The sequence below is a fragment of the Myotis davidii genome, unplaced genomic scaffold (assembly GCF_000327345.1).
Source record: "Myotis davidii unplaced genomic scaffold, ASM32734v1 scaffold399, whole genome shotgun sequence".
Lineage (NCBI taxonomy): Eukaryota > Metazoa > Chordata > Mammalia > Chiroptera > Vespertilionidae > Myotis > Myotis davidii.
Window position 1 is genome coordinate 4,426,612 of NW_006292094.1, and position 16,735 is coordinate 4,443,346.

Below are 16,735 nucleotides of genomic sequence, written 5' to 3' on the forward strand. Positions count from 1 at the left end.
AGTGTTTCCTTCCCCCTTCCACTTTCTTCATAAATTCTATAATAATAAAAACATAATATGCTAATTAGACCAGACGGTCCTTCTGGACAAAGCCAGGGCTGCGAGGGAAGCCTGGGTCCTGGGTGCCGGAGGGAGGCCGGTGCTGGCAGGCAGGGGAAGGAAGGCCTACTCTTGCACGAATTTCGTGCATCAAGGCTCTAGTCAATAAATAAAAAGGTAAAAAATAAAATTTTTTGATCACTGTTTTAAGCAATTTGAGTGTTTCTTTGTGTTGGTTTCATGTTTCTTTCTGTTTAGGGTTTGTTGAGGTTCTTACATTTGTGGTGTGCTGTTTCAAATTTGTATGACTTTCAGTTATTGAAACACTTAATTTTTATATTTAACATAAAGTCAACATTTTTTGGCCTACAGTTCTATGAATTCTAGCACAGGTATAGTTTCTTGTAACCACCAGTTCTAGTCAGGACACAAAACCATTCTATCACTGTAAAAACTCCCTTGTGTTGTACCTTTGTAGACAATCATTCTTTCTTTCCTTTTTTTTAAAAATATATTTTTATAATTTTAGAGAGGAAGGGAAAGGGAGAGAGAGAGAAACATCAGTGATGAGAGAGCATTGATCGGCTGCCTCCTGCATGTCCCCGACTAGGCATCGAGCCTGCAACCCAGGCATGTGCCCTTGCCCGGAATTGAACCTGGGACTCTTCAGTCCATAGGTCGATGCTCTACCCACTGAGCCAAACCACAGGCGACAATCATTTCTTGAAAGATTTTATTTACATGCATATTAGGGACAACTTGATGTAGTCCCACTGCTCAATGATATGCTTATGTTTTCTGTTATTTTGAGTTTTTGTTTTTCTGTGTTTCATTATGGGTAATTTATACTGCTCAGTCTAACCTGTTATTAATCCGACCTGGTGCATTTTTCATCTCAGAAATTCTGCCTTCAGTTGTAAAGTACAAATGGGCCTGTTTCCTCATCTGTTCTTAACATGCTTTTGCTTTTTCTCTGCCTCCTTGAACATATAAACATGTGTATAATGTCTTTCTGAAGGTCTTTGATTCTATTGTGTGTTATTTCTGGATCTGTTTATGTTTATTTCTTGTTCTTGGTCATTACTGCTTTACATACATGCCTTGTACTCCTACTTAAGAATTTTATGTGGTTGGGTGCTAGATTATTAAAATTATATTATTTCTAGAGGGAAAAATATTCCTATAAATATTTTTCAGCTTTGTTCAGGGACCCAGTTATGGTAATTGGAAATAGTTTGGGTCCTTTGGAGACTTTTAAAGCTTTGTTAGGCAGGTTCTGAGCAGCCTTTAATTTAAGAAAGTGTTTCTCAACCTCAACACTGGTGGCATTTGGGACCAGGTAGTTCCTTGTTGAGGGGCTGTTCTGTGCTTTGCTGGATGCTCGGCAGCACTTGTGGCCTCTACCCTCTAGATGCCAGTAGCACCACATAGTCATGAGCGAAGAGTGGTTTTTAGCCTTTAAAAAGTTGTAGAGCCCTAGCCGGTTTGCTCAGTGAATAGAGCGTCCGACTGAAGGGCTCGATCCCCAGTAGGTGGCGTGTAGGAGACAGCTGATCAATGATTCTCTGTCATCATTGATGTTTCTCTCTCTCTCTCTCTCTCCCTCTCCCTCTCCCTTTCTCTCTGAAATCATTAAAAGAGAAGTAAGGCCCTGGCCAGGTAGCTCAGTTGTTTAGAGCAGTGGTCGGCAAATTGTGGCTCGCGAGTCACATATGGCTCTTTAGCTCCATGAGTGTGGCTCTTCCACAAAATACCGACGACTGCGCATGGGCCACAAAGTTTCAGTCGCACTGTACGTGTGCGCCCGCACGTGGTATTTTGTGGAAGAGCCACACTCAAGGTACCAAAGAGCTGCAGTTTGCCGAACTAGGTTAGAGCATCATCCCAATATGCCAAGGTTGTGGGTTCGATCCCCAGTCAGGGCACATACAAAAATCAACCAATGAATGCATAAATAAGTGGAACAACAAATCAATATCTCTCTCTCTCTCTGCAAATCAATAAATAAAATATTTTAAAATAAATAAATAAATAAATAAAAAGTTGTAGAAAGGAAGAAAAAAGCAGCAGCAGTAATGAGACCACTGTATGTGGCCAAAAAAGCCAAATATTTATAGAGAGATTTCCAATCCCCAGTGTGGGAGACATTCTTTTCCCGTGTGAGACAGATGGCAGTGTGTGAAAAATAGCATTTTTCCAGCATAGAGAGTGGTTAATGCAGGCCTTGAAATTAGAGTATGATTTGATTGTTATGTGTCTGCCACTTAATAACTTTTTGACATGGGGAAAAATTATTTTTAATCCTCACCCAAGTGTATGTTTTTATTGATTTTTAGAGAGAGAGAAACATCGATGTGAGAAAGAAACATAGATTGGTCTCCTCCCATACGTGCCCTGACCAGGACTCGAACCCGAAACCTGGGTATGTGCCCTGACTGGGAATCGAACCTGGAACCTTTTGGTGTATGGGACGACGCTCCACCCAACTGAGCCACCCAGCCAGGGCATGACATTGGGCAAGTTTTTAACTCTGAACTTCAGTTTCCTCTCTTGTAGACTAGAGTCAGTGTATACTTATCAGTTAGATTTTGGGGGAATTAAATGACAGTGAACAAAAGTATATGGTTCAGTGCATGATACATGATAGCTGTTACTATTATTTCATTTCAGGAGTGTAGTATCTCTTGATGTGTATGTAGAGTCATATTTTACTAATTTGGAGGATTATTATCTGTTATCTTTCAGGTCATGCAGAAGGATTTTGTATGATGTGTACAATGCAAGCACATATCACCCAGGCACTCAGTAATCCTGGGGATGTTATTAAACCAATGTTTGTCATTAATGAGATGCGGCGTAAGTATCATCTATAGTTGTTTATATTAGTATTTATTAGCTAATTGGTCTTAATGGCCTATTTGGTAAAAGATGAGCCTGTTTATTATAAAAACAAGCAAACATATTTTATCATATGTGTAGATGCCTTTAATAACATTCTTAGTCAGACATTTACTATATAAACAGATTTTGAAACCTTAAAGCAAAAGATAGCAATATAAAAAGAAAATAGTATTCAGTTTAATGTAAACAAATGAAAAAAATATTTACTCAATTTGTTAATAACATCATTAGTAATTTTACAATGAGTTTTTCCCCTAGATATTTGGATTTTTATGCTGAGTAATACTAACTCTAATATTGTCCTACATGTTTCTTTAAATTGGTTTGAATTAGTTTTAATTCAGTTAATGATTATACTATACAGAGTGACAGTAATTGCCAAAATAAACTACACTTTTAAAGAAAGATTTATACTCCTACCTTAGCAAATTTGTAGATAAATTTTATTTTTCTATTTAATTTTTAAATGACTTTTAAATCTTTCTCTTGCATTGTAATGATACAGATTGCACAAAATTTTCTTAATGTGATATCTAGCTAGATAATTACAGGGGCGGATAATCATACAGTTACAAATATTTACAATGTAAGCATTTTTTAAACATCATTGGTTCCTGGCAAAATTTTAGCTGAGGATGATTTTTTTGTTGTTTAATTAATAAATGTATAATAAATAAATAAATAAATATAAGGCATGATTAACACTTTTCAACCTAAATCTTTAAGAAAATGTAATTTCTGTGTGTTTGTGTGTACTTACATCCATGAATGTACATACACACACACACACACACACATACATGGTTATCAGGATAGAATTTAGATAGGTTTCGACATTGATGTGTTCTGCATGGATTCTCTTAGACTTAGGGAGATTAGCACCAAATTTAAGATGTGTGGAGTAACATAACATTGTGGACAAATTTTGAGGCAATATAGCTAAAGTTGAATTTATTCAAGTACAACTTCATTAACTCACTAAACCCATGGATAGCATCTCTGTGCCTCCTCTCTGGGCTTTCAAACTCTAGTCCATGTGGACTTTTAATGGTCTAACTCCTCTCAGAATAGCTGGTATTAGTGCTGTTTCCCCATATAATGATTATCAGGTGTTTTCTAACTAACGTATTGTTATAAGATACAACTTTTGGGGGTTACCGCCTGGGCCTCTTGGGTGATGATAAAGCTTTGTCTTACACTTCATAGGTATAGCTAGGCACTTCCGTTTTGGAAACCAAGAAGATGCCCATGAATTCCTTCAATACACTGTTGATGCTATGCAAAAGGCGTGCTTGAATGGCAGCAATAAGTAAGTACTGACGTCTCCTTAATCCGTCTGAATTCTTGCTCTTCTGTAGATGTGTGTGCTTTGAGATCTCGTGTAGCATATGTAGTTTCTGTAGAATCTTCTCTCACGTCACTGTCCGACTGTTTTTCAGATTAGACAGACACACCCAGGCTACCACACTCGTTTGTCAGATATTTGGAGGATACCTGAGATCTAGAGGTAAACTTTCATTTAAAACTTTTATTAAAGTAGCCCTGGCCAGTGTGGCTCAGTTGGTTGGAGTGTCATCCCGGGCGTCCCGTGCATTGGAAGGTCGCAGGTTTGAGTCCCAGTCACGGCACATATCTAGATTGCAGATTCAATCCTTGATTGGCAACCGATCTATGTGTCTGTCTCACATTGATGTTTCACTCTCTCTCCCTCTCCCTTCCCTCTCTCTTAAGTAAATAAAAAACATATCCTCAGGAGAGAATTAATATATAAGTAAATGAATAAAGAGAATTTTTTTAAAAGTTGATAAGATAATCCATGCATATGGTTAAAAAAAGCCAACTCTAGAAAGGATTAAGAATGGAAGTGTGTCCTCCATCCAGCCCAGACTCCCACCCCCCTTCTCAGCCCCACGCTAGCTTCTAGTGTCCTTCCAGTGGCTTCCTGTGGTGAGCAGACTGGGAGCTGTTAGGTATGTCCCTTTCAGTTTCTCCTAACTGAAAAGTGTTTTTACACTTCAGCACACAGGTCTAACATTGTCTTGCACAGTTGCGTTGTTTTCCATTTATTTTAGTCCCCTATCGAGGAGTACTTAGGTCACTTCTAATTTTTATTTATATTTTTTATTTATTTTTAAAAAATATATTTTATTGATTTTTCACAGAGAGGAAGGGAAAGGAGTAGAGAGTTAGAAACATCAATGAGAGAGAAACATCGATCAGCTGCCTCCTGCACACCCACTACTGGGGATGTGCCCGCAACAAAGGTACATGCCCTTGACTGGAATCAAACCTGGGACCCTTCAGTCCGCGGGTGCTCTATCCACTGAGCCAAACCGGTTAGGGCACTTCTAATTTTTAAATGATCATCAATGCTCATGAATATCTTTGTGCACATGCCTTTATGTCCGTGTAAAAGTGTATATGTAGGATAAATTCTTAGCATTAGAATTTCTGCATAAAAGGCTGGTATGTAATCTGACACCACCATATCATCCTTCTAAGAGGTTATACCAGCTTACATTCCAACCAACAGTGTGTGTGAGCCAAATTCATGGCACTTAGATTCACACTGTGTAGTATTAAAATTTTTTGCCCAATCTGATAGGAGAAACTGTACCTTGTTTTAATTTTTTATTTGTAATAGTATTTTTGTGTTCAGTCATCTTAACAGTTGGGATGCCATAATGATTGCATTCTGCTTATCTTTGCATTTTGTTTTTATTTCAGTCAAATGTTTAAATTGCAAAGGCGTTTCAGATACTTTTGACCCGTATCTCGATATAACACTGGAGATCAAGGTAAGCTGGATCATCGTTGTGACAGTGAAGTTTAAAAACCAGTTAGACTTGACATAACTTCATGTATTTGTAGTTCACTTACAATTAAGACTGACTGGTTAGAGAACATGAATTTAAAATTTTAATATGCTAAGACTTATGTACAGGTGATTATTTGAACTTTGTAGTCGGCATCATAATCTTAAAACACTTCATCTTTTTATTACCTTTTGATGTTTCACTTAAATCTTAATAAAATCAGATCCTGATAACTATATTAGCCAAAGTAGATGGTGGTTATTATTTAGAAATTGTTTTGCTTCCTGCCTGATCTAAAGTCTCATTTTTTTGCTGTTCTGAAGCTTTATTTTTTCTGATTTCGAATGTAATATGTGTTTATGATAAATGAGAAATATTGCAGATACATACGGTCCATCCTGCAGAATGAGCTGTTCCTGTCACTGATACACTGTCCCAGGGCGTTACTGTTCCTACAAATGGGGTCACACCTCACCCCTGACCGCTGTTTTCCTTTCAATCTGCTTGGCGTTTATGTGATGGTCCAGTGAGTGGCTAGACCAGGTCACATGCCCGATTCCACGCTGGTAGATACTTGGTTTGTTTCTGTTTTTAGACTATTTTATTTTATTAATTTTTAAAAATATATATTTTATTGATTTTTTACCAAGAGGAAGGAAGAGGGATAGAGAGTTAGAAACATCAATGAGAGAGAAACATCGATCAGCTGCCTCCTGCACACCCCCTCCTGGGGTTGTACCCGCAACCAAGGTACATGCCCTTGGCCGGAATCGAACCTGGGACCCTAAAGTCCGCAGGCCGGTGCTCTATCCACTGAGCCAAACCAGTTAGGGCTTTAGACTCTTTTAAAGAATGCTTCAGCCAGCAGCCTCTTCACATATTTTTATTTACTTTAATCTGATCATTTTTAATGGGAGGGGAAATAACTTGATGTGTCCACCTATAAAAATGAATGCCATAGTAAAAGAACATTTCCTTTTTTTAAAAAAAATATATTTTATTGATTCTCCACAGAGAGGAAGGGAGAGGGACAGAGAGTTAAGTTAGAAACATCGATGAGAGAGAAACATCGATCAGCTGCCTCCCGCACATCCCCCACCGGGGATGCGCCCGCAACCCAGGCACATGCCCTTGGCCGGAATCGAACCCGGGACCCCCCGAGTCTGCAGGCTGATGCTCCATCCACTGAGCCAAACCAGCCTCAGCCATTTCCTTTTTTAAAAATTGATTTGAGAGAGAAAGGAAGAGGGAGAGAGAGACAACATGGATCGGCTGCCTTCTGCACGTCCCCTACTGGGGAATGAGCCCACACCCGGGCTTGTGCCCTGACCAGGAATCAAACCAGTGACTTCTTGGTTCACAGCAGCGAGAGGTAACGTGTGCTGCCTTCTCTTCCCAGGCTGCTCAGAGTGTGAACAAGGCGCTGGAGCAGTTTGTGAAGCCCGAGCAGCTGGACGGCGAGAACTCGTACAAGTGCAGCAAGTACGACAGGGTGCTGCCCGGGTGGGAAAGGTCCCTTAGCTGCCGATGCCATCTGCGGGGACACTGCATCTCTGTCCTCCAGGGCCAAGGCGTGTCCTCTATAGGAGACCTGGGTCTCACTGCTGGGGGGGGTGCAGGGAGAGCAGAGGTAAGCCCAGCAGCGGTGTTGTCATCCGCTCTGTTGGAAAGGGTGGGCTAGAGGGCAGCCACTTCTCCTTGGATCTCTCTGTGGTTCTTACCAGGATTGCTGGTGGTGTCTACTAGAAACCTCTTAATTTTGATTATTTCTTACTGTGTTTCCCCCTGAAGTCAAGAGTGCCTGTTTTCAAAAAGCCTTGCGTTGTATGTTTAAGTAGAGTTTCATTTTAGAGTCAGGTGATACTTGTTCTTATCAAATACTCATTCTGTGGGAAGAAGGCTCCCTTCTGTCTGAGCCACGGGGGTTTCTCTGTGTTAACTCCATGGACATTTCTAATCATTAGGTTTCTTCCTTTTGTATCTGATAGGTCTTTGTTTTCACAGAATTATACAGCCTGGAAATCTGTTTTTCAGTTTGTTTTGAGTTGACAGAAACTTATATTATCTTAATTTGAGAATATCAGTGACCTGTGTGGCTATCAGCTCAGAATTATCCCAGCTTCCTGTCCCTGTCATGCTAATTAAGCAGTTTCTCTGTATTTTAAAGTTTTGTATTTTCACTGTTGGTTGAAAGGGTTGTTTTTCTCATCTAGTACCCTTTGGAAACTTAATTTAGAATGTTTAGAGAAAAAACAAGGGAAAGGCTAATATACAAAAAACATACTTAATCTTAATTATTTGTTTCTGTTTATTTCAAGATGTAAAAAGATGGTTCCAGCTTCGAAGAGATTCACCATACACAGATCCTCCAATGTTCTCACACTTTCTCTGAAACGCTTTGCCAATTTTACTGGCGGGAAAATTGCTAAGGTTTGTAGACATTAGTAACCTGTAAGCCGGGCCTTTCAGGGCTCAGTGTCATTAACTATTACGGGTTATAAACAATCTAACTGAACAGTTTTGTTACCTGATTTTCTAAATTCTTCCAGCACTTGGTAATGGGAGGAAAATGTCAAAGCATTGAGCCAGTAGTGTATTTTGTGTGTTTATGAGGGTGGGGGTGGTTCTGTATCCTATAGCTGGTTAGACTTTCTGATGATAAAATGGGTAACTTATCTGAGTTGAACTCCATAGTCAGTGAGGTAGAGAGAGTGTGTCCTTTGACATTCTGCTGTGTCTGGCCACTCTTCCCAGTTGGTTTTCTTGGTTGGCTGTTTTCCGATTGGTAATACATTGATCTCCCCATTTCCTGTCCACTTTCTGAAGATTAAAAGTGGTAAACAAGTCAGTGACATGCAAAAGAAATAAATAATCCATTCCTGAATTATTAAAAATAAAAATAAGTGATGATGAAAGCCCAGAATTGTCATTCTATAACTGTCTCTTTTGATTAATTTGAAGAATTCACTTAATATGGATCCTCAATTGTTCAAAGAAAATAAAGAATACAGTGGGATTGCATTAAACACACTTAGATTCAAATATGTTCCAGGTTCATCATGTCTTTTGAAATGGGGTTCAATGAATTAGGTTTCTGCTAGAATGTCATAGAGCAGAGTGATCTGCAGGTATCCTGCCCTACACCGCCCCTACATACCCCTTACCCAAACACGCGGAATGATCTGTGCTTCCAGAAACAATGCTCCTTTTCCTCCTCCCGTTTCTGTTTAGGATGTAAAATATCCGGAATATCTTGATATTCGACCATACATGTCTCAACCAAACGGAGAACCGATTATTTATGTTTTATATGCAGTGCTGGTACACACGGGTTTTAACTGCCACGCCGGCCATTACTTCTGCTACATAAAGGTGAGCCGTGGGTTTGCTAATGGCTTTTATCACAATACACTGCAAGGGAGCACTGGTCTTCTTGGGGGGAAGGTGAGACTTTTACAGTTAAAATGGGCAATTGCATTTTTCTTACATTTCTCTGGCTCAGTGTTCCCTGTTTCCCTAATCATATTGAATCTCTCTTGTATTGGCTTTTGCAGGCTAGCAATGGTCTCTGGTATCAGATGAATGACTCCATCGTATCTACCAGTGATATCAGATCGGTACTCAGTCAACAAGCGTATGTTCTCTTTTATATCAGGTATTGTCAGGAGAACAGATTCTCAAGTTTTCTGAAATTTTATTTCTGTTCATCTCATCAACATATTTAAATTCACTTAATGTGGATCCTTACTGGGTTCTTTTTAGAACTGCGGCTTGAAGCTTGGGAGCGTAAGGATGGGCTTTCGCGGGTAGGTCCTGAGTGTGCTTTAGCTTCCAGCTGTTGGGCAGGTTAACCAGACACATTCAGAGGAAGGGAAAGGCGATGGCTGAGGAGAGCAGGCTTCTGCTGCTGGCGTCACACTGGGTGACCTGGGGGCAATAGGGGCCCCGGGAAGGGGCTCAGAGCACTGGGTGTGGTCCCCTCTCAGCTGCTGAGCACAGGCGGGCAGCCACCTTCCTGGAGCAGCCTGGGCAGCGCCAGCACCTCTGCTCATTTCTCTCCTGTTCTTGCTGAAGACTGTTTCGCTCATTCCATTGCTGGAAGGGCGTGGCCTTGGAGAAACTGAGGTGTGCTTCAGGTATTCATTTGTAACAGCTGATCAGTCGTAGAATGATCAGATAAATTATAGCAAATCCACATGTTGAAATATGCAGTTGTTAAAAGTAATTTGTATCAAACCTTTTTTTTTTTAGGCACATGAGAATGTGCTCAATAAATATGGCGGGAAAAGCAGTTTGAAATTTTATACTGTTGAAAAACCAGTATAGGCTAAAGTGTAGAGCAGCGGTCTCCAACCTTTCGGACCTCACAGACCACCGGTTGGTGACACTGGTGTAGAAGATACTCTTTTAAATCTGAATAGCAGGTGCCTCTAAGGCAGCGGCTCTCGACCTGTGGGTCGCGACCCCTTTGGGGGTCAAAGGACCCTTTCACAGGGGTCAACTAAGACCATCAGAAAACACATATATAATTACATATTGTTTTGTGATTAATCACTATGCTTTAATTATGTTCAATTTGTAACTGAAAACACATCCTGCATATCAGATATTTACATGACGATTCATAACAGTAGCAAAATTACAGTGGTGAAGTAGCAACGAAAATAATTTTATGGTTGGGGGTCACCACAACATGAGGAACTGTGTTAAAGGGTCGCGGCTTTAGGAAGGTTGAGAACCACTGCTCTAAGGGGTGAGATGCAGCACAGTGCTTGAGCATCGATCTATGAACCAGGAGGTCACGATTCAATTCACATGCCCTGGTTGAGGGCTCAATATCCAGTAGGAGGCGTGCAGGAGGCAGCTGATCAATGATTCTCATATTGATGTTTCTCTCTCCCTCCCTCTCCCTCTCTGAAATCAATAAAAATATTTTTTAAAAAGTACCATTTGCCCAGTTACCCTGGTGGTCTCCCAATCTGAGCACCTGACATTGACCTTGACCTAAAAGCCCATGTGCAGCTCTGTTCGCTGCAGCAGGTTGGTCTGTTACCTGAGAGTCATACATGAATCTCTTCTAAGGAGATGTCCTGTGTAACCCTAAGCAATGTCACTCTCTGTTCCCAGGTCCCATGATGTGAAAAATGGAGGTGAACTTACTCATTCCGCCCACAGCCCCGGCCAGTCCTCTCCCAGACCTGTAATCAGTCAGCGTGTCGTCAATAACAAACAGGCCACGTCAGGGTTCATCGGACCACAGCTTCCTTCTCACATGATTAAGGTAACTGTTCCATAGAGAGAATGTAACCTTTATGTTAATTTAAAAATGTATCATTCAAACCTTCAGGCTAGCATTGCAGTAATTGCCATTGCCTCGTATGCAAATGAATTTCTTGTCAAAATAGTATATTCAAGCCATCTATTTATATAAAAGGCTAAGTGACCGACCATCCGTCTGTCTGACGTCCCACCGACCAGCCGGTACATACGATGTGCACTGGCAATTTAAAAATAAACATTGACTTGTGCACGTGTGAGACATATAAAGCTTTCACTGGTGCAAATCGCACGCATGTGTTTTGATCTGTCATTGTTGATCGTGAATTTGGTTGTTTTTGTTGACATTCAACATGAACCACATCGCGATTTATTCACCGACAGGCCAGTACATATGATGTGTACCGGCAGTCCTATATAATAAAAGCCCAATATGCAAATTGTCCCCTCGGGTGGTTCAACCAGGAGACAGGGAGTTAGACAGCTCACTGTGCTGTGCACTGACCACCAATGGGTGGCATGGAACATGGCAGGCGTTGGAGACATGCTGTGGCCTCTCGCTGGCTACCTGGGGGCGGGGGTGATGGGGACAGAGGTGCGGTGAGAATGTGGGGTGTCTGCCAAGCTCGCTTTTACTCCCCCTGGTACCCTCCCCCGGGACGCCAGGGCTCGTATGCTGGGGAAGCCCCCATGCTCAGGTGCTGGGTGCCCGTGAGGAGCTTCCCTGTACCAGGGCAGCCTCTTCCAGTTGAGCCAGGCCGCAGACGCCAGGACCACAGGGGCTGGTTGGGCTCCCTGTGGGTTCGCGTAGGAGCCAGTCTGTGAGGCCGGCCAGGAGAGAGTGTGCTGCCCACCTGGCTTCTGGGTGGCATCGCTGGGCGGACCAGAGGCCCACACTGCACCCAGGCCTGCGGAATCTGGCCGTGCTCACTGCATCTCTGCATGGGGACTCAGGCGCTGTAACTGAGGTGGAGGGGGGCACGGGGACCCAGGTGCTGCCCAGGGCCCAGAGATCAGCTGGGTCCTGCCCTTCCATGCCAGACGCTTGCACTTTGATCACCGACCAGGCCTAGGAACCGCACCCATGTATGAATTTCGTGCACCGGGCCTCTCATTTAAAAATCAATGTTGACTGGAGCATGCACGATACATATAAAGCTCTCGCTGGTGCCAATCGCACGCGTGTTTTAATTTTACAATACTGTATTATATATACTATTTTGACACGTAATTTTTTGCAGTAACGTAATTACCACATGAATCTTTCTTCTAATTTCCTTTCAATGTGCATGAATCCGTGCACCGGGCCACTGGTTCATTATAAAATATTCCAAATGCACAGCACATCGCAGAGTGTGGATGTAACGGTGAAGAAGCAGATCCCGGGTATAAGGGTATTTAAACGCTAGAGAGTTTAGCTCTCGCGCTGGACTTCCCTTCACTTGGTGAAATACTTGGGGACCCTTATTAATGCTGGACTGCAGGCAAGTGGCCCCGAACCGACAGGACACTTTCATTACGTCTGCTCAGCCCTTTCACCAGTGTGGCGCTTTCTGTGTCCAGCTGGGTGTGGCCACACTCCCAGGTGGCCTCGTGGGGAGAACTGATGACAGGCCTGCGCCTTGAGACGCTTTGTGGAACCGAGGCCCACCTTTTGGTAGACTCCGTGTGAGGTCGTGACGGCTTGTCCACATGTCGGAATCATCCCTGTCCTCTGTGCTGTAGTGTGTGAGCAGCCTTCATTTCGAGTTCCTTTGGTTTTGAACCAGCAGATTGTCCAGCTGTGCGCTGTGTCCTGTGGCCATGGGCAGTGTGTGGATTATGGCAGGAGTTACACCTCTGAGGCCTCTGGGGGCTGGGCAGGCAGCGGGCTCCTGAATTGGACTCTTTGTGAGGGTGACATCAGGAGAGCACAGCCCTGTGCTGAGCGGTGGCTGCTACTGATTTTTCAAGAGTCTCCCCCCGCCACCCCCACCCCAGGAAACCTTTCAATGTTAAGATAGGAACTAATTCAGATATTTAAGAAACCATTGTGAAGGCCAAACAGAATTCATCTGTGAACGAGATTTCACCCATGACCTCCAGTTTGCAGCCTCGGGGTGTGGCGGCAGTAGGTGGAATCTGGGACTCAGAGATACTGTTGGGGGAGGGTGGGGTGGCCAGTGGTGCCTGAAGGCACTCTTCTCTGGGCCACGTTTTCTGGGCAAAAATAGTTGTCGCTGTTGGTTGCTTAATTATCAGAAAACGATGACCTGTGAAAGGTTTGTGCAGGCAGGAGTGGGTGAGGAGAGAGGGTGTTTCTAGGTGTGTAAAGCTTGTAATTTATAAAAAGAAAAAGACCCCCTGGGAAGGGTCTGTAGCCAGAGTGGGTTCTCTGCCTGTGACTCTGGAGCTCATCAGGGCTGTGGTCTTCTTGCTTCCAGAACCCACCCCACTTGAATGGGACCGGACCTTTGAAAGAAACGCCCAGCAGCTCCGTGTCGAGTCCTAATGGAAATGCCAGCGTCAGCAGAGCTGGTGCTGTTAACGCTTCAACTTCTGTTCAGAACTGGTCAGTTAACAGGGCCTCAGTGATCCCGGAACATCCCAAGAAACAAAAAATCACCATCAGTATTCACAACAAGTTACCTGTTCGCCCAGGTCAGTCTCAGCCTCACCTTCACAACAATTGTTTGGAGAACCCTACCAAGCCCGTTCCCTCTTCTACCATTACCACTTCTTCTGCAATACAGTCTACCTCGAGTGCCCCCACCACGCCAGCTCCCAGTAAAGTCACAAAGCCGGCGGCCCCGAGTGAGTCCTGCTCCAAGCCAGTGATGAACGGCAACTCCAAGCTGAGCTCCAGCGTCCTGGTCCCCTACGGTGCCGAAAAGCCAAGGGCCTGGGCAGGGAGAACGGTCTGGGCACGGCCGAGAGCTTGAACTCTTCTGCTCTGGACGCTGAGGCTGACGAGGCCGCTCAGCACGAGCGTCGAGAGCCTGTGACTCTAAATGGTGCTAATGTCAGTCCGGACAGTGACCCGGAAGAGAACGGTCTGTCCTTCGATGGTGCCAGCTGCCAAGTCCAGCCTGACCTACACTCAGAAAACCCCTTTTCTAAGGCAAATGGTCTCCCTGGAAAGGTGAGTGGGGTTGGGCGGGGGTGGGCGGGTCACTGGCTAGACTTCAGGAGGTGGGGAGTAGCGATGAGAGTTGGAGCATCTTTGTTTCTTTATTGTAGTTGATGCCCGCTCCTTTGCCACCTCTCCCGGAAGACAAAATCTTAGAGGCTTTCAAGCTCGGCAACAGAGGGAAAGGCTCGACGGATGAGACAAGGTAACTAACTCAGGAGGAAATCCCAGGGGTGTCCTGGGCCTGTCACTAGTGTAACTCTGTACATGTCTTGACTCCTGGGATGACTTGAGTGATCTATGGCATTCGTTCATTTGCTTTTATAAAAAGTAAAGAAAAAATGTATCAGCTGATCGTCCAGGAAAGCTTGCTGCCCTCAGCTAGCGTGTCTTCTCCTCAGGGCTGTCAGCACACTGCTGCTGGGCACCTAGCCCGCCCACGTCCTCCGCCCAGGACAGGGCCGTGGTTCTCGGCTGTCGGGAGCACGTGTTTGGTCTTGCCCCCTCCAGAATTCTGAAACCACATTTATGGAAAAGGTAGTCCCGCTTCCACACTGTCATTTAAAAAAACCAGGATATTGACCTAAATGTAATGGGAGTAGGAGGAAAGGAATGTGTAGCAGTTGTATTGCAGCATGTGGCAGCCAGGCGAGCCTGCACTATGCGAGGCAGCAACGCAGCAGGCCGGGTTTGCTGCGATGTGACAGCTTCCAGTGCGGCCTGAGGTCGGAGCCCCGCGCCACACGCAGCCACCACCAGGGAAATGAGTCCTCGTGGTGGGCAGCTTAAGTGGCGCTCAGACCCGCTAGCTGTGTTCCTGGAAAAGCTTGTTTCCCTGGAGCTGCCCGTCACAGGGCACTCGCCTGTTCCGTGGGCCTGCCTGCCTCTCCCCTGCCTGCTAGTGCCAGCGGGGCTCCCCTTCATTGTGACAACCCAGAAATGCACCCCATTTTCCCAATGGTGCTGGCAGTGCTGCCTCACTGGCCACTGCAGGGAAGGCTGGCTGAGCCGAGTGGAATGGAGTCAATCCTGGAGGCAGGAAACGCCCAGCTCTGGGCTCCCTGGAAGATGGAGCAGCGTGAGCACTCGGTCACGGGCATATAGGTCCTTCTGTTGCCTCCCTAGTCTAGCTCAGCGTGTCCGCACACGTATGTGCATGGGAGTGACCACAGCTCGCTGTGTGAGCCAGGCCGCGCATGGGGCGTAACCGGGTGTGTTGCGCCACGTGCTGACTTGAGAATCTCACTGCCACGCTCTAGAAAACGTGTAGTAACCTCGTCTGTATACCCTCTCCCAGACACCTTCCTGCGAAAAGTGGGGCCCCTGTTGGGTTCTGATGGTCTCTTGGCAGCTTTCATTAGCCTCACATCCATCGAAAGCTCCCCGGCGACCAAGGGCAGAGCTCGTTTCCCGAAGCCCAGCGATCCCTCAGCGATTCTGAGTCATTGCAGCAGCTCGGCCCTGTCGGGGGAAAGGGGTCCGGAGGAGCAGTTGAGCCTCCCCGTCATCTGACCGGTTGGATGTTCAGACTTAGCCTCCCTGGGAACAGAAGCAGCCTAGAACCTCAGCATTGTTGCTAGAGCATGGATAGGAGATGGGCTTGATAGAACATTTCATATTTTTACTTAATGAGGGAAAGACAATTTGACGTTTCAGAAAACGGTAAGTTCACTATTGGGTTTCAATCAGATATGTTAAAGGCATAAAATACTTAGTAAATGGCTGTTTTGAAGTGTTTGTCCCTGTGAGCCAATGACAGGAACCCGTAAAGCAATCTGGCGAATGACTAATTTGTTCTTTGTTTTGGTTGGGCTGCAGTGCACCTGGAACAGACGGGAGCCAGACAGAGCGTCCTGAGGCAGGACTGGAGCCCGGCAGCCCCACTCCTGACGCCCGGGAGGAACTGGAGACGGCCACGGGGCTTAGCAGCAAACTGAAGAAGGCTTCGCCGCCCCCGGACCCCGGCATCCAATCTCCATCTACCAAAGAACAAGTCCCTGAGAGCATTTCAGCAAAACCCGAGGAGTGCGTGCCCAGTGTCAACCCCCTTTGTACCGCCAACAAGAACAGCGCTGGGGACGAACACCTCTCTGAACTGTGCGACCCTGGGAATGGGACAGGGGAGGAGAGCAGAGCATCCCAGGATACACCAGGGACGTCAGCAGAGAGTCCCCGGGACTCGGCAGCAGGGGACACCACGGGGAGGCTGAGCCCGAGCCCCGCGGCGTGTCCCGAGGGCGATGGCGAGCAGGGGCCCTCCGTCCACAGCAGCCGAGACCAGCGCACGGATGCAGAAGACGTTTCTAAAGTCTCAGACGTTTCTAAAATCTCGGGGGCACCTACAGACGAGCCGCCCTCTTCTCAGTTGGACAAAGTCACGGAAAACCATTCAGAAGGGGTAGGGGCTCCCGAGCAGAGCCCCGCGGAGCCACGTGAAGACAGCAAGGCTGGGCAGAAAGGCCAGGCCCGGTCTCCGGGGAAGGAGAAGATCAGCAGCCTCCGCAAGGTTGACCGAGGACACTACCGCACCCGGAGGGACCGCTCGTCCAGCGGGGAGCACGCGCGGGACAGCAGGAGCCAGACCGAGGACCGC

General features: G+C 45.3%; 1 protein-coding gene across 1 annotated transcript in view; it reads left to right on the forward strand.

Annotated features, from left to right (window-relative positions):
* USP42 (ubiquitin specific peptidase 42) overlaps window positions 1–16,735 on the forward strand; it is a 32,984-nt gene that overhangs the window by 13,916 nt on the left and 2,333 nt on the right. The window contains 13 exon segments of the mRNA XM_006765474.2: window positions 2,785–2,895; window positions 4,147–4,249; window positions 4,380–4,447; window positions 5,668–5,738; window positions 7,156–7,238; window positions 8,075–8,186; window positions 8,988–9,128; window positions 9,311–9,411; window positions 10,884–11,037; window positions 13,457–13,901; window positions 13,904–14,154; window positions 14,253–14,347; window positions 15,961–16,733. Of these exon segments, the coding sequence (XP_006765537.1) occupies window positions 2,785–2,895; window positions 4,147–4,249; window positions 4,380–4,447; window positions 5,668–5,738; window positions 7,156–7,238; window positions 8,075–8,186; window positions 8,988–9,128; window positions 9,311–9,411; window positions 10,884–11,037; window positions 13,457–13,901; window positions 13,904–14,154; window positions 14,253–14,347; window positions 15,961–16,733 (2,508 nt within the window).